The sequence below is a fragment of the Clarias gariepinus genome, chromosome 2 (assembly GCF_024256425.1).
Source record: "Clarias gariepinus isolate MV-2021 ecotype Netherlands chromosome 2, CGAR_prim_01v2, whole genome shotgun sequence".
Classification (NCBI taxonomy): Eukaryota; Metazoa; Chordata; class Actinopteri; order Siluriformes; family Clariidae; genus Clarias; species Clarias gariepinus.
Window position 1 is genome coordinate 23,739,932 of NC_071101.1, and position 22,186 is coordinate 23,762,117.

Genomic DNA, 22,186 nt, shown 5'->3' on the forward strand with positions numbered 1-22,186 from the left:
TAACCTTAGCTTAAGGGGTTCCAGAATTCAGAGTCTGTCCTCTGAATCAACCACTGCACAGAATTGTCTATTTGCTATAAGGATTACTATATACACTGGTTCCCTGGTAACATTAAAAACATTGACTGGTGAAGTGAATAACATTGATGATCTAATAACAGTGGCGCCTGTCAAGTGTTTGGATTTATTAGGCAGCAAGTGAGCAGTAGGGTTTTAAATTTGATGTGTTGGGACCAGGAAAAACGGGCAGTTACAAGTATCTGAGTGACTCTGCTCTGGGCCGAGTTGTGATAGCTGGATGACTGAATCAGAACATCTCCAAAACCACAGGTCTTTTGGGGTGTTTCTAGTATGTAGTGATTGCTACTTAACTTTTTTCCAAGGAAAGACAATTTGGAAACCAGTGACAGGGTCACACTGTAAACCTTAATGTTTAAAGTCATTAATCATATTGAGCACTGTTAACTTTAATAATTACAATTAGTTCAAATTAATAGACCTTGATGAGTATTTAAACTTTTTGATATTCATGAGGTTGTAGAAATGACACTTTTCAAGTTAGCTGAACAAATTTGACATTTTAAGTAATTGTGTGACATCATCAGGGCAATAGTGCACTGTCACATCTCAGTGGTAGATGTTTTGCCTGCCATGCGAAAGGCCCGGGTTCGATTCCCAACAACTGGATGACAACAACTGTCCCAAGCCCAGATAAAATGGGAGAGTTGCGTCAGAAATGGCCGTAAAATCCGTGCCAAGCTTGAGTGTGGACCGGGTTGTCTGCTGTGGCGACCCATTGCTGAAAGACCAACAACAATTTTTTTTATTTGCAACAACTAAAAAAAAAAGATAATTGCTATTAAATAGTATAAGTTAGGCTACTCAATAACGCAAGTAAAGAATGATTAATGTGAATGAGTGCAACAAACTCAGTACAACAAAATAGCTTAAGGAGCATAACAAGGATATCAAGACCTTGAAAGATTTCAGTCTGATAAAAAGTCTATGAAGTGCTGGACATACAACCATGAAGGCCCCACACTTTAACACTATTGCAACAATAATGCTATATCATAAACTACTACTACTCATCTAACTAACTTACTAACTAAATGAATACATTTATAAACACTTGTAACCCATTAATTGGATGGACTGACTAGCAATATATGACTCAAAACTGTCCTTAAATCTCATCTGATATCTGATAAATATGAAATTGCCAAGTTGTTTTTTTTGTTAACAATTAATGATTCTCCCCTGCTGATGACTATAAACTGTGCATTCATTAAAAAGGGTTATTTTGTGCTTAAGCCTTTTTTCTTTAATGCAGAATTTTGAATAATCTTAATTCATGTACTGTAGCTTAAAGACAATTCCTATTTAATCCTAAAACTTGGCCAGAATTGATGATGACTCATAGAGATTTATAAACCCTTGTCTTATCTTTTTTTTTTTTTCATTAATTAATTTATTTTTAACTGAACATTAATAATAGTCTTAATAAGATGCTGGAGTTAATGCGTTAAATACAAACTTTTTTATGTGTTTTACATGTACAGTATAATACATTTTAAAAGAACAAAGAAAAACTGCTGGTTTAATGTACTACACAGCAAAAGTGATACTTTTTAAAGAAAACCTACAGTTAAGTCAGAAGATAAGGCTCCAACTGACTTTAAATTATATTTATGTTAGTGAGCCAATTATATACAAATTGTAAACATTTAGAAAAACAGTAATGTCAATATTTATGCTATTAGATTTTTTTACATGAAAAATTATCAATCATACTAAAACATTTGACATGTAATTCCTCAGATACTGTTTTAATTACCTTTTAGCAGACCTGCAAATATTCAGTACATTAGTACATAGTATTGTCTCTATGGGACACAAAGCAACAGATGAAAAATATCCAGGTTTAAAATATTTAAATCGTACAACTAACAAGGTCAAAAGCAAACTGTATTTTTTTAAAGATCCTCTTACTGTATGTTTTGTTCTTTAAGGTGTCTTACAGTATATAAACACAGGATTTACAAAACATACACACACGCACGCACGCACACACACACACACACGCACGCACGCACGCACGCACGCACGCACGCACACACACACACACACACACACACACACTAAAAGGGTAATCTTACTCTTTGACAATACAGTATGTGACATTCAAAGAGGTTACTGTACAACCAAAGCTGCTTAGCATGTGACTGTACAACAATGTAATTACAATGGCATCAAACAGTGCTGTTAAAGTAAATTATTAACAGGGAATTATATTATTTTATTATTATATATCAAATATTATATTGTTGTAAATTCATTAACAACTGATAAATTACATACAATGGCACTACACTGGCACCTATGTTGGGCCTAATACGATAATACTCATTACATAAGCAGCTTATAAAACAATTAAGCGTTTTGTCTTTTATAAAAGACGGATGAGAAACAAGTCCTCAATCACAACATTTAAATTTACCTGCTTGTATCCAAATTTATGGAATACAACCTTCTTTAACTAATACACTGTTAGTCCATTTGCTTTTAAAACTACAATACAGCTTGACTTCATTAAAAAGTCAAGTCGACCAAAGAATGATTCCAATGTGCACCAGACAAAAGCAGTAATCAAAATTATGTTATTATGAAGCATCCCATATAGATTCTGCAGTCATGCCATAAATGTTGTGTAAGTAACAACAACCAAGTAAATCAGGGCAGGAATAAAATATTATAGTTAATCAGAAATGTTAATTGTAATATGTTCATCCTTAAATTACGTCTTGCTTGTTCTGTATACTCCCTAGTAAAGATTAAGTCACATAAAACCTCACAAGTTATGATTGGCATTTAATAAAATTTGTTTGTGCTGTTCACTGAGGGTGACAGCACGTGGCTAGTGTGCAGATAAGTTATCTGCCCAAGACAATATTTGTCCAGTATATAGCAGTTAGTGCTAATCTCATTGGTGGGTGGCTTTTAAGTGCCGTTGGATCTCCTAAACAGTCTGAGAGTCGCTGAGCCCCATCAGAAGGCTCAGGAGAGGAGCAATCTGACACTGATCCGCTCTCAGGCGTTTTGCTGATGGCAGCAGCAACCCGGGCCAGCAGCAGCTGTTTACTGTCAGAGATCTAGGTCAGGCAATGCTTGGGGAAGGGTTATATCTTTTCAGTATAGACCTTTTTGTTTAGCAGGTGGTGTCTCATTGAACATTCTAGAAACTACTGAATTTACTAGGTAAAACGTTTACCCAAATCTCATTCAACATCTTTATCATGTAGTACTGATCAATCATTTATGTATTTAACAATAACAACAACAACAACAACAAAAACAACAACAACAACAACAACAAAAACAACAACAACAACAATAATAATAATAATAATAATAATTATTATTATTATTAATAATAATAATAATAATAATAATAATAATAATAATAATAATAATAATAATAATAAACTGTGTCATACACACATTATATCTATATCATTTATTTTCAAAAACCCCATTATCTATTACAGGCTTATGGGAGGTCTGGAGCAAAGGCGGGGTACACCTTGGACAGGGTGCCAGCCCATCACAGGGCACAAGAATGCACATACTCACATGCTCACTTACACTTATGGAGAATTTAGAAATGCCAATTAGCTTAATCTGCATGTTGTTGGACTATGTGAGAAAACCAGAGTACAGTATCTGAAGGAAACCCACAGAGCACAAGGAGAAAAGGCAAACTTCATGCATACAGAGGCATGAATTGAACACGTGAACCTGGAGGTATAGGTGCAAACCACTAATGGCAATATTGTAATAATATAAAATAATAAAAAATCACTTGGTATCTTTTATTTTACCATTTAAAATGTCTGACATCACCAGCTTTATCCTGATGTGTAAAGAGTGTAAGAAGCTAATCTCCACAGCGCATGGCTCTCGTACAGGCAGCCTGTGATGGAGACGTTAAGGTTATGTAGTCCAGGCTGTAGAGTTACACTGTCAGCACTGCCCAGATCAGATTCTAAACACATTAGCAATCTCTGCTAGAGAAGTGTTAGTGACCACAAAAAAAATGACTTTTCTAATAAAGACATTTCCATAAAGGTGTTTTATTGTTGGTTGTGGTTGTGTCCCATTCATGGAAGCAGTTGAATGATATATGGCTGTTATGATTATGATATGAGGCATATGTATATAGTATTTAATATGTGATATATGGTTAATGAGTTATTAAAAAATATGCTTTACACTATTTATTATCACAGTTTATAATGTGACTATTTTGAGACATAGTTTATAATCTCTTTGGTTTCTCATAATCTCTGCTCTGCTCATCTAAGCATGTCTTGTCCTGAAAAGCTACTAGAGAACATCACGCACGACATCCACCTGCCTGTTACATAAACTCATCTAATACCAGGATGTTGTGACGCCCCACCTGCACACACAGCAGACTGAGGAAAGCACCCAGTTGTATCACTCATATGACATCAACAAAAACAACGCCTTTGTTTAGACTTTGTATGGCAGCTCACATGGTTCTGCACGTGTTTATAAAAAATAGTGTAAAATAAACCCCATGTCAATGGTAAACTAGAATCCATTATAGTGGCCATACTGGAGGATGAGGACACACTCTGATTAAATGATCCCCACCCGGTCAAAAAACAAATGAACAAAAAAAAAGTGAAAATACTTTAAGAGGCATTCGAGTTAAAGTAGGACTTTTGATGGTATTAGATCACATTTATGAAAGAAAGATTATTTCTCTATATAATCCACTGCTATACTAATGCACTTATCCCAGCATTTTACTAGTTCTTGAATACCAAAAATGTAGAACATTTTCTCAGTATGCTGGAGCTATGATCAGACTGTCTGCGTTAGACCTGAAATGGTGGCATCGCAGGAACTCCTTTAATGACCCTAACATGTAGAAATGGCTTGAAGCGAGGTCAGAACTGTACTAGGGATGTGTCAATAACTTCCAGCTGATTTCCTGAACAGCTGAACTTCCAAGTGATGTTCATGAATGATTGTGTATACAGTTTCCACAGACAGATGTGTCCATCACTTATCCATCGATTTTCAAAGATCAGGCGTTCTACTCGCTGATTGTTCATCGGAATTGCTTCAGTGGAATTTGAGCAACCTCGTCCAGGATTGTTATTCACAGACATACAATATGGCCTTCTTTAAAACACAAACAAACAAGTAAACGCTATAACTGTAGTATGTGTTATTTATTCTGAATCCTACCACCTGCTGCCCTACACACACCTGCTTGTAGATTAATTAGCATACATGGATAATAACATTTTCAGAGTCAAAAAAATACATGAGGAAACATTCAGACAAAATAAAGTAGATAAAGTAAGGCATAATTTTTTGCATGCACATTTCATGTTTTGAATTGCCAGTTTGCACTCTATTTTTTAATTTCAGTTTTTTCTATATGCTGTAGCATTTGCAAAACAGTATTAATTTATATACTGTAAGTATAAGTTACAATTACTTATCGCCCCATATCTATCTATCTATCTATCTATCTATCTATCTATCTATCTATCTATCTATCTATCTATCTATCTATCTATAAAACTCTCACATAAATCAAGGTATAATTTTGAATGCAAACAAATACACTCGGCTTGGAAAACTTTTTTCTGTAATGGGAAAAGTAAAAGGTCATAGCCAAATACTGGCCAAAGACTAGCTGACTTTTTTCAGTTGCACAAACACAAAGTGTTTCATATAATGTTTCATAATATATATATATATATATATATATATATATATATATATATATATATATATATATATATTTTTTTTTTTTTTTTTTTTTAATGCACATGCCTAGCTAACTAGCTAAACAAACTTTATAATGTTATGTTTCATACCAGTCAATTCACTTAGGTTTTTGGGCAAAAACATTATTGCTCAATGTAATATGTTTTTTTTAGATTTTCACTTAGCCTAGCTAATGGATTTTTACTACAGCAGGCAAATTTGTAGAAGCATGAATGGTGTGAGGAATCAAATTAAATCAGTCTTGAGAACCAAGACCCAATACACACTGTTCAGCTAAGAGTTTAGGTAGGGCTCCCAAACAAGCCCCCTTTACTAATCTGGACCTCTAATCTTTTTACACACTAGTTTAACCCAACAGAGAGGAGCCTGTTGTAGAAACAGAGACATCAGCCAAAACAAATTGAGCATTACATGGGATTTTTTTTTCCTCGCAGAGATCATCTCCTGGTCAGTTTGCCTTTCGCCTCTAAACTGTTTGTCTTTTTGAACTGAAAACACTGTATTCTTTTCTTGTTGGGGTGAAAAACGCTAAAGTGGATTTACAATACTGATTGGTATTGGATATATTTGGATTAAACTATGTACAGTATATTAGGCTTATTATCAGTATTTCTATGTTATGTTTATGGACCTGCTGTAATCACACTAATCATGGGAACGTCCCATAGATGAATAGGGTGTTATTGTCTGTCTGTTGTCTGTGACCTTCCTCTATACAAGTCCTTAGAACACCAATTCAGAGAAAAAAAGTAAATCACTGACTTTAGCCATCTAATTACTGGTAAATCAGGCAGAGGTCACTAATTAGGCAGACTGCGATCCAGAGAGCAGCCACCATATGGCACCGGGCTGGGCTGGACTCAGGGCCCTCACTGTTCTTTCAGCCTTACAGTGATTTAATTGCCCCCCGTTTCCACCCCCTTCCCTACGGGATCTTTGTTTGACTTAGGCGAACACATTTTGTGGTAGGCTAAGCTGCTTAGCAGACTAAAGATGTATGTCTTCATGCTAGCTAATTCCATTTAGGTTGTGTTGTTAAAATTTTGCACTAGAGGACAATTAATATTATGTAAGAAAGTCAAATAGACAAATAGAAACATTAGAATAAGCATGCAGGGTCATGGGCAGTTGGGTTGGGCTTTGGAGAATTGACTCATTGTTAATGGTAGAAAATGCTAAGGATTAAAAAGTGATGAAATAACATAAACCTTCAGAAAGAAATAATAAAACACACTCCCTAGAATGACAACCAACACAACTACCCCTTATCCATGGGGTGATGTGTGGTTCTTGCAACATTATATCCTATAAAGCACCACCGTCTACAACAATATCAACATTTTTTAAATTAAAGCTAGTCATTTAAATTAAAAACTAACAAAAGTTTGCATCTGTTTACGTATGGAACTAAAAAGTTGAACAAATTAGTAAATCCAAATCTCTACTCTATCTTGAACTGCAAAATCAGAGCATCTGGAATATAGACTAATTCAACCAATATTTCTCTTTATTAGAGTTTATGTTATCAAATTATATAATCTAATATTTGAAAGAATTCTTTTTGGAAAACGTTAATAAGCATACTTCTAGATATTTTACTAATTTCAAGATATTTCAGACAAAATTTTAAATCTAGTTTTTTTTAGTTTAAGCATTTATTATAAGCTTGCATTTAATTATATTTCAAGAACAATATCGCTGTGATGTGTCTAAATTTTTTATGCAATAACCTTACATTTCTTTTATTCAAGAAATCTTTATCTGCTAAGATACGTATTTCATATGAAATGATATTGATTACTCACATATTAAAGCTCAAAATTTAAAACCAAAAACAAGCAGAACAGAAAAAACAGTTGGTGGGCTAACTAAAGACAAAATCCTTTCTTATTTATTTTATTCCTAATTTTTGGATGAAGAACCTAATGCCAAACCCTGTGACTGATTGATCCACCCCTAGATGGACAGTAAAGATTAAGAGGATGACAAATGGGCATTTGCTTACACAGCGCTTGCTGTTAATCCCCTTGTCTTCCTTTAGGGAGCCCGACTGGACAGGGACTCACACTTCAGCATCACCAGATGCAGGATGAGCAAGTGACAGGCCTAACTGGAAACTACTTAAGCAACAGGCAACAAGTTCTACATAACAAAACAAAGTGAAGTGAGATTTTCATTAAGACTAAAGCCACTCCGGAAAAGTAACTAAACTGGGCAGTCAAGCCTCTGGAGACAGAATACATATTCAAGCAACTCGCCAGACTTCTCTTTTAACTTTTATTATTAAGCCTAATGGAGGATGCCATTATGAAGATTTCCATGATGCCATCTACATCTCCCACTGACTCCTCTAGGAGCAGCTCCACAGAGGAAAGCCATGGAGGTGAGTTAAAAAGCTTCACACTATTCTTTCCACCAAAACGTTATGTTTTACCTTTAGGTTTGCTTTATTGTACATTTTTCAGAGATCTGTGCATCCATATTTTGCCTTACATCATTTGCATTGAAACAAATAGAAAAATCAAAACTTTCTAAAACTTTCCCAAAATGTCATTAAACATGACATTTTTTTTTTCAAAAACAAACAAACAAAAAATGTTTCCATAAAATATAAATGGTCCCTTAAACTATGCAGAAAATAACAGGTTTTTCATGTCTACAGGCAAAAGTCCAGCTCCTGGTAAGAGCTTGAGTCAAGGGCTACTGTGTAAGGTGTGTGCAGACACTAGCAGTGGAAAACATTATGGGATCTATGCCTGCAATGGCTGCAGTGGCTTCTTCAAACGCAGTGTGAGGCGTAGATTAATCTACAGGTGAGGAGAATAACCAACAGTTCTAAACAAAACATGGAAAGCTTTACATTGCCTATATCTCATACTATTATAATAAACTTGCAGATGCCAAGCTGGTACAGGTATGTGTCCAGTAGATAAAGCCCATCGTAACCAGTGCCAGGCATGTCGCCTAAAGAAATGCCTTCAGGCTGGCATGAACAAAGATGGTAAGTTAAGTTTCTATATAGTATGTCCATCTATTAATAAATTAGTTTTCCATATTCCCTTTACATGCAACTCTTTTTTAAACTCACCACATTCTTCCCCATTAGCTGTGCAGAATGAGAGGCAACCACGAAGCACAGCTCAGGTCAGGTTAGACACCCTGGATATTGATACAGAGAAGGAACACCTAGCCACCACCAGAGAGCCCACATCCTCTTCGTCGTCATGTTCTGTGATAAGCAGACCTTTACTGGGCTCCTCCGTTAGCTCCAGCATCAACTCCAGTGGTTCCAGCCAGCACAGCAGCAGCCCCCAAAACAGCCACCGCTTCATGGCCAGCCTGATGACAGCTGAGACTTGCGCCAAGCTCGAGCCTGAGGATGGTAAGGACCCAAAGTTTGCTGTTAAAGGATATTATATTAAAGTACAAAGTGGGACGCCTCAGAAGTAATGATTCCCAGTAACTAAAGTGTCTCTAGAATTATGTTTTTTTTTTAATCTGTCTCTGCAGTTGATGAGAATATTGATGTAACAAGTAACGAGCCGGAGATAAGCTCACCAGAGAGCAACTCAACACTCTATCCCTACTCTGGCCCTGAGAGCATATATGAGACTTCGGCCCGCCTACTCTTCATGTCTGTCAAATGGGCAAAGAACTTGCCAGTCTTCTCCCACCTGCCATTTAGGGACCAGGTACAAGCTATATGTGAACCAGTCTGTGAAACCCGGCTAAAGTTTTTTTTTTTTTTTTTTTGTTATTTATTTTCTTTTCTACCTAAAATCACATGTTGAAAAAAGACTCATGTTGAATAAAAATTTAACAGTAAATGTTAACGTTAATGTAAATTTCTGTATGGAGCACTTACTGTACATATTACACATCTATGTACATATATTTACAATTGTAAATGATATAGCATATAGTGAAAGCTTACAATTTGTGTCTTTCTGTCTCCTTGTTTATTCAGGTGATACTGCTAGAGGAGGCATGGAGTGAGCTATTTCTGCTCTGTGCCATCCAGTGGTCCTTGCCACTTGAAAGCTGCCCCCTGCTTTCTCTACCTGAGCTCTCTCCTTCCTCACAGGGTAAAAGCAGCCCCTGCGCTTCTGACTTGCGTCTCCTGCAGGAGCTCTTTAGCCGCTTCAAGGCCATGCAGGTGGACCCTACAGAGTTCGCCTGTTTGAAAGCTATAGTTCTCTTCAAGCCAGGTAAGTTTTCTAAACTGTGGTGGATAAAGAAGGAATAAATTTATGGTCTGTGTATGATTACAAAGTATTAAGTATTGTCTTACATTAAAACAGAAACAAGTGGCCTCAAAGACCCAGAACAGGTTGAGAATCTGCAGGACCAGTCTCAAGTAATGCTTGCTCAGCATATTCACACACTCTACTCCAGTCAAACAGCAAGGTAAGAAATACACACATACATAAACAAACAAATGACCTAATATACTTCTACAAATATGAATACACAGAAATAGAAAATGTAATCAAACTTTTTGTGTTTCTTAGGTTTGGAAGGCTGTTGTTGCTCCTTCCAGCTTTACATTTTGTAAGTTCAGAGAGAATCGAATTGCTTTTCTTCCACAGAACAATTGGAAACACACCGATGGAAAAGTTGCTCTGTGGCATGTTTAAGAATTGAAAAATACTTGTTCTTCAGTATAAATCAGACAATTTCTATTGTAGTAATAAGCTGCCTCTCAAAGCAATTATGTTTCAAATGTGAGTAGGTTCATGTACATTTTGTTCCTGTTTTCATACCAACACTGATCACCACCATGATCAGTCAAACTGCACCAGCTGAATCAGTTTTGCCTGCATGGACTTGCAGGTTAACCAGCTATGACGCCAACAGACCAACAGTTATAATACACCAGCTTGGATTAGCATTACATTCATTCCAGTCCATCTTTACTTTTTGCAATTGTATTCCTAAAAAGTCATATTATAGTTTGTCATTTTACTACTGCTCACACTATATGCTTTTGTTAATATATTAAATCTTTATTTCCTAATTACTGTGGGTAGATTACATAGCCTATTGTTGTTTAATGTGTCTATGTAAGTCACCTGCAGTATTGCCTTTTCAGCTTTTCATAATGTGTATATATTTTGATAAAATCTTTTAACCATTAAACAAATTTAGTTGTTTTTCATCAGAAATCCAAAATTCATTTCTTGCTAACTTATAACTAAGCATTTTATTTTCATTACAACTTTAATAAGTTACAGCATGTAAAATGAAGTTTTGCTCAGAGTGGCATGACCGCACAGTGGGTAGCACTGTAGCTCATGTTTTTCCACTTTCTATATAGGCTTACTTCTCATTTCCAAACACATGGTAGTAGGTGAATTGGCTATTGATAATGCTCTTCTATATTATGGAATGGTCTGGCATCAACCCAATCCGTAGGGCATGGAAGTGTGCATGGAGTTTGGAGGTTCTCTCTGTGCTATGCTTGTTTCAACAATGCACTCAGGTTTCTCCTATAGTCCAAGGGCATGAGTTAATTTTTTTTTCATATGGTGCTCCAAAATTGCCTATAACGTATGAATGAGCGCGTGTCTGTGCCCTGCAATAGGCTGACACCCCATCCAGGATTTCAGTTGCCTTGTGTGCAAAAATTTCGGGATAAACTTCGTTCTAAATGACATACAGTATGGGAAAAAACTCAAATGCACAGTCTGATGTCTAAAGGCTCCCTTGTCAAAACACACTGGCAAGGCTTCCATCCTGTTCCTTTTTTATTAGTTTTTGACCAGTGCTGCCAGCTACTGTAAATATTCACAAAAAATTGTTGTCTCAACAATTAAATGCACAAGTGTCAAATCTTCTCCAGAAAGGCCCAGTATGTGTGCAATTTTCCCAACCTAGCAGAAACCACACCTGCTTCCACCAGTTTAATTAGTTGCTCTTGGTTTTCAGTAGATACTTAGGTGTGGCTTCGGCTTGGTTGGCATGAAAACCTGTACACACAAACACAAACACACAAAATGTCCCTGCCTGGAGAAGATTTGATGTCACTGAATAAATGTCATGACGTGGGCACATGCTTGGCACAGGGAGGAATATAAAACTAGCTTTGATGTCCTGATTGCCAGTTCGGTACTGAGACCTCATATGGCAGGTGTGACGTTTATTACTCCTAAACAACTTGTACAGATAAATTAATCGATAAATAAATAATAACTAGTATTACATCATCATCATTGTAGTGTTTTTGGTTAAAAGTATTTTGGTAAATTCCATGATGTGCGGCACAGCACAGATTTCCTGGAGTACACTTTACTTTTCCCGTTTTACTGTTCTTCCTGCTTTTAAACACCTGAATTAAAAAGATCAGTAAAAATACTGAACTGTGCAGGACAGTGAGCTCTCTGTGACCGGGGTTGTGCATTAGAAAACTAACGATATGGATTGTAATTGTAATGTCTAAACAACTGGATCAGAGAAACCCCAAAACTGCAGCTCTAGTGAGATGTTCCCAGGCTTCAGTGGTTAGGACATACCAAAAGTAATCGAAAACCTAGAGAACTGGCAACAAGTTCTTATTTGGGTTAATGATGCACATGGGGGAGTGAAGGTTGACCCATGTAGCTAATGTAGCTCAAATTGACGAAAAAAAGTTAATGCTGATTACAGTAGAAGGGTGTCAGAGTACACAGTGCATTACTGTTTTGGGGGGACCTACGGAGTACTGTATTAAACGGGTGGTCATTATGTTATGGCTAATGACTATATTTTTAATTATAGAATTGTTTTTTTCCCCCCAATATGTAAAAACTCTTCCAGCCCACTAGAGGGAGCATTCCGACAAGGGTTTATGACTCCCAAGCCAACTAATAGCTTTAATACGCTATCTAGTGCACTACATATCCTGTGAGAAGTGTAATAGGATGCGGCACGTTTCCAAACACGGAAGTAGAGCTTATTTTAGCGGAAACGATGAAAACGTAGATACTGCTTACTGCTCTCTCCCTTTAAAAAATACACCTCCCTTTACAAATATATATATTTTTAATTAACCTAAAATGTTTGGCAGGTCTTCAGGTTTTAACTATGAGATTCTCCCACAAACAGACCACGGAAATAGAAATTACCCGGGCCTGTTTGCATCCGGACAGTCTGAGTATAACAGCGGCTTCTCCTTTGATTACGTTCCTAAAATTAAAAACAATGATTTTACTGATGAAAGTCAAGGATTCGTATCACGCTTGTGCAACTTAATCGTTATATTATTGGTTTTTCTTTGTACGCTCATCACATTTCCCATATCTGCGTGGTTTGTTTTAAAAGTAAGTCCTTCTTACATTTTAAACACTAACTTTCATAAAATGTAAACACTCTTGTGAGCAGCATACACTCATTAGCCACATTAATTGGAAGGCCTGCAGAAGCAAAAGCATGAAAACATGAAGATTAAGAGCTTTAGGTAATGTGACTTTGACTGTGGCATTGTTGCTTGTTTATATGAGAATTTCATAATTAGCTAAATAATACATTTTGTAGGATTACACAGAATGCATTGAATAACTACACAAATAATCATATGTACATATTTTTATTAAAGTAAAAATACTAGGCAAAGTTCTCCACAAGAAGGCATAATCTCATTGTAATGCAACATAAGACGTATAAAGGTTAGACATATATTTAGGTTGAAAAGCCAAAATTGCAGAAGGTATAATCAAAGACATTCCTTATAAATACAATTCCGATCCTTGATAATCAAGCGAGAGGTAATGCATACTGAGAAGGAATAGGATCATAACTTTGAAAGGAACCAGACTGAAATCCATTCTTTTCTGGGTGACACAGGATAGTCAGCTACAATATTTTAAACCTCATATGTTACTAAATCACAGTGGTTCTTCTAATACCTTTATATGTCTTGTAATGTTGCATTACAATTTCATAATGCCCTGTGTAGAAAACTTGCACAGGTACAGGTGTTCCTATTAATGTATTCTGCTCACATGAGTTTGCTGATAGCAGACAAAGTTTAAAAACAACAATAAAAATATGGAAACATACAGCATGTGTTGAAATATAGAGGATTTTAAGGATAACCATATTTAGAATATTCTTTAAATGAGTAGAAAACCTCTAATTTTTGTGGTATAATTCTTTTTTTATTTTATTTTAAAAGACAGTGCCCAACTATGAGAGGATTGTTGTATTCCGCCTGGGGCGCATCCGACCTCCTAAGGGTCCGGGAGTGGTTTTAGTGCTTCCGCTTATTGACCAGTGGCAAAGGGTGGACCTAAGAACCAGGGCTTTCAACATCCCACCATGCAAGGTAGTAAGAAACACTCCAAACAACTTGTGCTGCCCATTTTAGGTGGCTGCTGAACCGGTTTCTTATCTGCAAACCCTCAAAAAGGTCAAATGATCTGATAAACATTTTAACTTTTTAACAGTAGCTCATGCTTTCATTATTTTAATCAACGGTAGATTTTCAGATTCCACTTTCTTGTACCAGGTGAACACAAAAGATGGAGGCCTGGTGTCTGTCGGTGCAGATATCCAGTTCCGGATCTGGAATCCAGTCATGTCTGTGGTGGCGGTGCAGGATTTAAAGGCTTCCGCACGTCTTACTGCACAGAATGCTATGACTCAGACTCTGGGCAAGAGAACAGTGAGAGAAATCCAGACAGAGAAAGTCAAACTGGGCGAGCATCTTGGGGTAAAAGATCAGATTTCTTCAATGTTGTTTATTGACAAACTTTATTGGTAAATTTTGTAGGTTTTACTGTGCTTGAGAATGTTATGCATTAGTAAACATTAAGGATGGGAATAACCAGAATAAACAATGCCTAGGTGCAGACTAAAATAGCAATTCTATAAATATTCCGATTGGATGATATACTTTCCCCCCTAATTTTGCTACTGTGCCATTTTAGGACCTTGATCTTTTTTTTTTTTTTTTTTTTAAAGTTGTCATAACTCGAAAGATTTACCCATTAACTTTATATAACAGTTTTACAACTGAATTTATCATGAGTAGTAGTCCTTATATTACTGTAGTTCCTTGCTTAAAAAACATGTGCAGTATTTAAACTACACAAACTAACTTCAAATAAAGTTTAAAATTAAATTAAAACAAAAACGAAATTTTTACTGAGCAAGGCATAACTCTGTCATCTTTTATAATGACTATTTTTAACTAAACTTGGAAAATAATTAATTCCTTCTACATGGGATTGCAGTGTGGACATACCCCAGGATTCTAGCTCGTTAAAGTTGTGGTATGTTTTTCAGATGGACATAAATGATCTGACAAAACCTTGGGGATTGGAGGTGGACCGGGTTGAGCTGACCCTGGAAAGTGTGCTCCGTGTTCCAGATGAGTGTCACTCAGGGCCATTCATCATGCCTCCCTCTGTCCCTGGCCTAGAGGGTATGGCCGGACCTATACAGCAACTCGCCATGCACTTTCTGGGGCAAAGTGCAGCAGCATCTCTGCCTGCTAATGGTGAATACATACAGTACACTGATCATCTACAGTAGGTCAGTTCATTTACTCTGCTCTGACTTCACCATATTTATATGGGCTTGTGTGCATTTATGTGCAGATACAAGGCTCTTCATTGATGAGTTAAGCACAGAGACGCCAGTAACTCAAAGCAGCAGCATGGTAGAGGAGCTCCTGGCAGCAGTGAGACTGGTGCTGTCTGAGAGCTTGGTTAGGCAAGTGGGAGCCTGTTTCCAGTTTCACATCAGTATCAGTACTGGCCAAACCAGAAGCTATTATGTGGATCTTACTCAAAGTAATTACAGACATTTTGTTGTTTACATTTATTGTCATATGAATGACATAATTCATTATATTACTCGCAGATTTAAAATGATCAATTGGTCAAAATGCAGATGTGTACTTGTGTACTTGGTTTACTTAGAATAGCCAACTTAAAAGTCTAATTGAACTAAAGTTTTATATCACCTTTTTTTAAGGTGTTGTAAAACTAGTGCATTTTTCATTTCAGAAGCATATTTTTGCAAAGATTGGTTTGATGAGTTGTCTGTCTATATTAAATTAATAATTAATAGATCCTTAACGAGGTGAAAGATTGTTAAATCTGATCATGGTCACCTATTTTCCTTAGTGCTGATGAAGTCTTTTTGTGTGCTCAGCCATTTGCCCCTGACCATTACCTTGACAGATAGCCCATCATTTTCTTTCCACAATTATGGTCACAACAGATTAGTGAAAAATTAGCTGCATGGTTGAGATGTCAACCAATAGTACATAAAAAAATAGTAAGAACTTGTGCAAAATAATCAGGTATTTACTATTTTTAAAAAGTGCTAGTTTAATATTGTGTAATTATTGTATCAAAATTATGTACCTTGTTGATTTTTCAGCTATGTTTTTATTAAAAAGTTGCATGTAATGTTCAATAATCTTGTAGAAATTCTCTCTCATCTCTTAATTTCAATTGTCCCTTAATCTCCAGATAGTGGAACATGTGGTGCAGGCGAGGCAATGCAGCCAGACGTGTCTCTGAGTATGAGCGAGCAGGATATGATGGCCATGTTCCAGGGCAGCCTGCAGCCATTTGCAGCATACAGCAGTGGCAGATTGAGAGTTCAGGGAGACTTAAACACTGCCATGAAACTAGATGCACTCGTTAAACTCATCAAGCCTTCATGATGTCTAGATGAAGTTAAAGAAGCTGTGTATTTCATGCCTTCACAACACACAAGCTTGAGTTAGACTTTAAAAATGTAAAGCTCCTGCTCATATCATTTGATGTGACCTGAATTTTTTTTACACTGTAGCTAGATAATGCAATATTTAATATAATGGCTTGCAACACAAATATCTTAAAATTGAAAAATAATTTAACTTGAAAAATGTGAATGATTTCTTTATCAGTAATCTATGTTCTGGTGTTTCAATTGCACTATTTAATAACCATATGTATACAGTATGTATGTTTGTATAAATCATATGTTTTAGGTATTTCATGATTTTTAATCAGTTTGTGTTGTATGTTAGTATATATGGTGAATACATTATGTATTAGTAATTTATAAAATAGTTATTTTTAATAAAAATGCACAACTCACAGCTTGAGCCTTTTTTTGTACTGTGAGCTTTTTGTAGTACTGCTTTTTAAGGTCATTTGTGCATTGCTGTGTGACTGACTCTCACCTCTAAACTCCTAGAATGCTGCTCCTCTGTTTCATCAAACCCAGTTTTTAGGAAAAGCAGTAGTTTTGCAGTGCCCAGTAACTAAATTGGAGCAGGCCATCTGATCATGACTACAAGTTTTTTTTTGCAGTCTGTGTATTGATTGCACCTGTGACTTTAGTGCTCAAAGAAATTATTGTACTGTAGATAGTAAATCAATATAACTAGGGCCTAAGCAGTATAAAAAAACTTACATTACAAGTCCACATTACAGAAATGTGTTGTGGTAGTTATTATATCACAATGCTAAATGTGTACTTTATTAAATGCTAATTTCCGTTCTCTTATACTATCATTCTTTTATTTCATAATTTGAAATCAGGAATACAGCTGGATTTGTCATACACTTGATACCTAGGTTCAATAAAGCATAAAGAAACCAAATGTTTTGTATGGAGCTAATTGTCAGTTGATTAATGCATTTTAAAACTTAATTTATGGATGTAAAATGTAAACTGATATTTTAACCTTGAAGCATTGGAAGGAGGTGCATATAAAACTAAACACCCTGAGCAGGCGAACTCTCTGTCCCTGAGAGTAATGTAGTGAGGAGAGATAGAAAGAGTGAATGTATGTGGGTGGGAAGAGGACTCAAGAGGCAGAGGACTATTGGCAAAGCTTTTTGTTTTTGCCGTTGCCAGCTATGCCACTCTCTCTTTCTCTCTCTGGTTCTGGCAATTCCTGAAAGCCAAGAGAAACACACATGAGCTGCCTGTCAGTAATAAGGCATAAGTGGAAGTCATCACCTGTCAGCTGCCGGGTCTGTGTGGAAAACTGAAGTGTGACCGAGTGGGTGAGTATGTGCATGATGGTGGTGAGGTGCACGGCATGGAGCAGTGCTCTGGCTCGATCTCTAGCTATGATGGAAGGACCATGCCAGGTAAGAGCTTGCCACAACGCAAGTATGCCTGTTACAAGAGACACACTATATCCAGAAAGCAGCTCTACTGTCAGGCCCTTCAATGAGATACCTGGGATGTGGAAAAACAGCTTGGGGAACCTCTACACCTTCTGGAAACTGAATGGATTTAAGAACATCCATCACATTATGGTGCATAACTTCAACACATTTGGGCCCATTTACAGGTAAACAATTAAGGTGAAGCTGTGATATAAATGTGACTTTATCATCATAGGGACTTGCTGCAATTCTATATATATAATTATAATTCTATATATAATTCAATTCATTATGGTAAAAAGAATTGCATTTGAATGGAAAAAAGATAATTTATGGTAGATTATTAATAATGGTTGTCACACTTCTCTCACTTGTTCTGTAGAAAGACAAAATAAAGTTAAAACAATTTTATCAGATTTTTGGTAACCATTATTTACGCGCAGAAATAGCTTTAAATAGATGAATATGTTTTTTCCTCTCCTTTTCTTCCACTATTTTAAACCAACTCTGCTTATGAGAACAGCAATATTGTGTAAATGTAATGTCTTACCATTCTGTATGTATTAAAATGATCTTGAATAATACATATTTCATTCTCAAAGGGAGAAAATTGGATATTATGAAAGTGTGAATATAATCAACCCTGAGGATGCTGCCATCTTATTCAAAGCAGAGGGTCACTACCCTAAAAGGCTCCGAGTGGAACCTTGGACTTCCTATCGGGATTTTCGAAATCGCAAATATGGTGTTCTTTTGAAGTATGATTCCCAATATTGTGCTTTTGGTTGCTAATTACATATGCTTGAGTGTGAAGTCACTCTCTCTGCCTGTTCAGAGATGGAGAAGACTGGCGATCCAACAGAGTCATTCTGAACCGTGAGGTAATCTCGCCGAAGGTGCAGGGGAACTTTGTGCCACTACTGGATGAGGTGAGCCAGGACTTTGTTGCTCGAGTTCATAAAAAGATTGAAAGAAGTGGACAGAACAAATGGACCACAGACCTGTCTCATGAACTCTTCAAGTATGCTCTAGAATGTAAGGGGTATTGCACTATATAAATGATTAGCAATAGTAATTAATAGTACTTATGAATTGTGCTCAAAAGAAAAGCATAGTTTACTGTTTGAATGCTGACATGATCTGTGTCTGTGCCTCAGCTGTGAGTGCAGTATTGTATGGTGAACGTCTGGGGCTGCTGTTCGACTACATTGATCCAGATGCTCAGCACTTTATTGACTGCATCACTCTTATGTTTAAGACCACCTCCCCCATGCTTTACATCCCCCCTTCCATGTTAAGGCGGCTTGGAGCCAAAACCTGGAAAGACCATGTGGAAGCATGGGATGGTATTTTCAACCAAGGTAGGAGGGTTTCCGAGTAAAAAAAAAAAAAAAAAGATTTAATATCCCACTACATATAAAAGTGAAACAATAGTATGAATAGTATTATGTGTGACAGCTTAATGTTATTGATTATCTCTTCGTATTTTACCTAATGCACTCTGGGCCACAATAGCGGACCACTGTATTCAGAACATCTACAGGCAGCTGAGGAAGGAATCTGAAGGTCAGAATAAATATCCCGGAGTGCTGGCCAGCCTTCTCATGCTTGACCGGCTGTCCATTGAGGAAATCAAGGCCAGTGTGACTGAGCTGATGGCTGGAGGCGTAGATACAGTAGGAACATTTGTAAAGGATGTGAAAAAGAAATAAAAAAACAAGATCAAACAGATGCACAAAATATGCTTTAATTAAGCAATGACCACGTTAATGATGTATACTGTGTTTCAGACATCCCTTACCCTTCTTTGGACGCTCTATGAGTTGGCACGTCACCCTGACCTCCAAGAGGAGCTGAGGGCCGAAGTCATTGCAGCTCGCACTGCCTCGCTGGGAGACACAATGCAGATGCTCAAAATGGTGCCACTGCTAAAAGGTGCTCTGAAAGAGACACTCAGGTGTGGAGAGCTTAAGCTAAGGCTTCTATTCATGCTGTTGTAAAAAAAAATATATATATATATTAGCAGAAATCATTGCATGTAATAAAAAATACCATTATGATACAAATGGATTAATTGTAACCCATCTTCTCTAAAGGCTGCACCCTGTAGCAGTAAGCCTGCAAAGATACATCACTCAAGATGTTGTTATCCAAAACTACCATATTCCATCTGGGGTGAGCCACAATAACCTGAATAAAGTAAAAAAAAAGAAAAAAGTAACCAGCATGTAAAATGATATAAGTGACCTTGGATATGTCTTTCCTAGACATTAGTGCAGCTGGGACTGTATGCTATGGGCAGGGACTATCGCATCTTTCCCAGACCAGAGCAGTATCTGCCCTCTCGCTGGCTAAGGAATGAAAGCCATTATTTCAGGAGTCTGGGCTTTGGCTTTGGGCCGCGTCAATGCCTTGGGCGCAGAATTGCAGAAACTGAGATGCAGCTCTTCCTCATCCACGTCTGTTCTATTCTTTTCTATTCTATTCTATTCTATTCTATTCTATTCTATTATATGAACTATGGCAAGCTGAGATATATGCAATTTGTCTATGTTGATTATTCAGTTTCCTAATTATTTGCTCTACAAAAAAAAACTTACAAGGATGATTGTGTATGCTTCTGTGAATGTGAAATCTGTAACTTGTACTCTGGCTTTTACAGATGTTGGAGAACTTCAGGATTGAGAAGCAGAGACAAGTAGAAGTGAGGAGCACGTTTGAGCTTATACTGATCCCTGAAAAACCCATTCTGTTAACTATAAAGCCTTTACATAACAGTAAATGACAAACTCCTTCCAGAAGGTAATGGACAAGTATTTAATTGCATAACATTTTATTGTAAGACATGTCTTTGGATATATTTATTCTATTTTTATTTCTCTGCATTGATGTCCTTCAGCCTTCACATGGACAGACGTTTGGTCAAGGTTGTGTACTGATCAGTGGATGTCTGAGCAAATCCATGATTGTATTCACTGAGTCTGGTCAACAAGTCTTGTTTTTCTTTCCCCCACTGCTTGGCATTTTGCTCCAGCTACAAGACAACAATGTCTCAGCTCTCAGAAAATTTTATTTCGACATTTGTGTTCTTGTGAAAGTGAGCTATTCTTGTGAGAAACACACCTGTTTGTCTAATGTACGGATGGAAGCCTCTGCCCTCTCTAGCTGTTCTAACAGTCTGAGCTTCTCAATGTCTCCAAAAGGCTGCTGGAATTGAACAGAACATCACATATAGCTATAAATACATCACTTATTTTTCTTTCTCGAAGGCGGGTGCTAGTTATTTTATGATAATTTTGTAAGGTATTATGTTGTAATGATAGGCTGTAGATTAACTATATAAATGAATGTGAGCTAATGAAGACATCTGTCAGAAACGTTTTTTTTAATCATTTTAAAATGTTTTAATGAGAGTTCAATTATTACTACTTGATAGATTTGACTGCTTTGTTTGTGTATTGACTAGAATACTGTGTTCTTGTAATCTGTACAACATAAAAAAATCACTGTGTGCATGTATATGTGTTCTATTTGATTGATTAGTTATGATTTTGTTAATTTAGAATTTCTATAGTACACTTGACACTGGAATTAAAGTGAAAGTTCTGGCATCGTCACCCCCTAAGCCTAAGTTTGTGTAGAGAGGTTTACCTGTGCAGGTTGTTGTATGATAATAGGCTGTGGCTGTTGGCGAAGTCTTTCAAGCTCTTCTCTGAGGCGAGAGTTTTCTGCGGTCAGCATGGACTCAATCTCTCTTGTTTTCCTTTTATCTGAATCTACACATAAATACATAAATATTAATAGACTTCTTCGTCTTATGTTCTTGCTAGAGCTGTAGATCTAGGCCTCATCATTATCTCGCTGATAAACTGACTCTATAGCAGGAAATCAATCACAAATCAATCGTTACTCCATTAGACATAGAATGAACTGCAATACCATCATTGTGCTCATTTAAAATTTAAGTGCATCTGCTATCATTACAAACTAAAATAAGACCATATGATATGCAATGGGTACTCTATATAGACCCACCTTTTGCTTTTAAAACCTTCCTCCTCTCTGCATTTTCTTTATTTCTGTCTGCCAGCTTTGTCATCAGTACCTTCTCCATCCTTTCAATAACCTCATTAAGAAATTATGAGAAACACAAGTATTAGAGAAGCAGAAAACACATTCCCCAAAAAACTCTAAATGCCTCCAAATAGAATACAGCAATCAGAGCGTAGATTATATAATAATCTTATGAT

General features: G+C 36.6%; 4 protein-coding genes across 4 annotated transcripts in view; 3 read left to right on the forward strand and 1 right to left on the reverse strand.

The window, feature by feature from the left end:
• The first annotated feature begins 6,193 nt into the window (after window positions 1-6,193).
• On the forward strand, window positions 6,194-10,991 carry nr2e3 (nuclear receptor subfamily 2, group E, member 3). The gene is made up of 9 exons (XM_053484224.1): window positions 6,194-6,282; window positions 7,877-8,218; window positions 8,498-8,648; window positions 8,733-8,836; window positions 8,942-9,217; window positions 9,346-9,527; window positions 9,803-10,043; window positions 10,137-10,242; window positions 10,347-10,991. The coding sequence occupies exons 2-9, from the start codon at window positions 8,128-8,130 to the stop codon at window positions 10,477-10,479; spliced, it is 1,284 nt and encodes a 427-aa protein (XP_053340199.1). The 5' UTR covers window positions 6,194-6,282; window positions 7,877-8,127; the 3' UTR covers window positions 10,480-10,991.
• Window positions 10,992-12,755: 1,764 nt separating this feature from the next.
• On the forward strand, window positions 12,756-17,135 carry stoml1 (stomatin (EPB72)-like 1). Its single transcript, XM_053514580.1, has 6 exons — window positions 12,756-13,133; window positions 13,988-14,137; window positions 14,321-14,524; window positions 15,100-15,313; window positions 15,414-15,608; window positions 16,296-17,135. The coding sequence occupies exons 1-6, from the start codon at window positions 12,870-12,872 to the stop codon at window positions 16,490-16,492; spliced, it is 1,224 nt and encodes a 407-aa protein (XP_053370555.1). The 5' UTR covers window positions 12,756-12,869; the 3' UTR covers window positions 16,493-17,135.
• A 681-nt stretch (window positions 17,136-17,816) lies between these two features.
• LOC128541723 (cholesterol side-chain cleavage enzyme, mitochondrial) lies at window positions 17,817-20,924 on the forward strand. The gene is made up of 10 exons (XM_053512278.1): window positions 17,817-18,121; window positions 18,539-18,694; window positions 18,772-18,971; window positions 19,094-19,297; window positions 19,452-19,612; window positions 19,727-19,893; window positions 20,033-20,111; window positions 20,204-20,395; window positions 20,599-20,738; window positions 20,836-20,924. The coding sequence occupies exons 1-9, from the start codon at window positions 17,835-17,837 to the stop codon at window positions 20,719-20,721; spliced, it is 1,569 nt and encodes a 522-aa protein (XP_053368253.1). The 5' UTR covers window positions 17,817-17,834; the 3' UTR covers window positions 20,722-20,738; window positions 20,836-20,924.
• ccdc33 (coiled-coil domain containing 33) overlaps window positions 20,735-22,186 on the reverse strand; it is a 31,015-nt gene continuing 29,563 nt past the window's right edge. Inside the window, exons 7-10 of the mRNA XM_053512267.1 lie at window positions 21,972-22,062; window positions 21,588-21,712; window positions 21,060-21,143; window positions 20,735-20,970 (exon numbers count right to left, since the gene is read on the reverse strand). Of these exons, the coding sequence (XP_053368242.1) occupies window positions 20,839-20,970; window positions 21,060-21,143; window positions 21,588-21,712; window positions 21,972-22,062 (432 nt within the window). The 3' untranslated portion in view covers window positions 20,735-20,838. The remainder of the gene's footprint in view (window positions 20,971-21,059; window positions 21,144-21,587; window positions 21,713-21,971; window positions 22,063-22,186) is intronic.

What these genes read in the sequence shown, in the direction of transcription:
- nr2e3 (XM_053484224.1), top strand. Translation starts at nt 8,128, where the DNA reads ATGGAGGATGCCATTATGAAGATTTCCATGATGCCATCTACATCTCCC. An exon ending in GGCTGGCATGAACAAAGATG is followed by an intron (nt 8,837 to 8,941) that starts GTAAGTTAAGTT and finishes CTTCCCCATTAG; the next exon opens with CTGTGCAGAATGAGAGGCAA. An exon ending in CAAGCTCGAGCCTGAGGATG is followed by an intron (nt 9,218 to 9,345) that starts GTAAGGACCCAA and finishes CTGTCTCTGCAG; the next exon opens with TTGATGAGAATATTGATGTA.
- stoml1 (XM_053514580.1), top strand. Translation starts at nt 12,870, where the DNA reads ATGTTTGGCAGGTCTTCAGGTTTTAACTATGAGATTCTCCCACAAACA. An exon ending in AACTGGGCGAGCATCTTGGG is followed by an intron (nt 14,525 to 15,099) that starts GTAAAAGATCAG and finishes TATGTTTTTCAG; the next exon opens with ATGGACATAAATGATCTGAC. An exon ending in AGCATCTCTGCCTGCTAATG is followed by an intron (nt 15,314 to 15,413) that starts GTGAATACATAC and finishes ATTTATGTGCAG; the next exon opens with ATACAAGGCTCTTCATTGAT.
- LOC128541723 (XM_053512278.1), top strand. Translation starts at nt 17,835, where the DNA reads ATGTGCATGATGGTGGTGAGGTGCACGGCATGGAGCAGTGCTCTGGCT. An exon ending in AAATATGGTGTTCTTTTGAA is followed by an intron (nt 18,695 to 18,771) that starts GTATGATTCCCA and finishes CTGCCTGTTCAG; the next exon opens with AGATGGAGAAGACTGGCGAT. An exon ending in GGATGGTATTTTCAACCAAG is followed by an intron (nt 19,298 to 19,451) that starts GTAGGAGGGTTT and finishes GGGCCACAATAG; the next exon opens with CGGACCACTGTATTCAGAAC.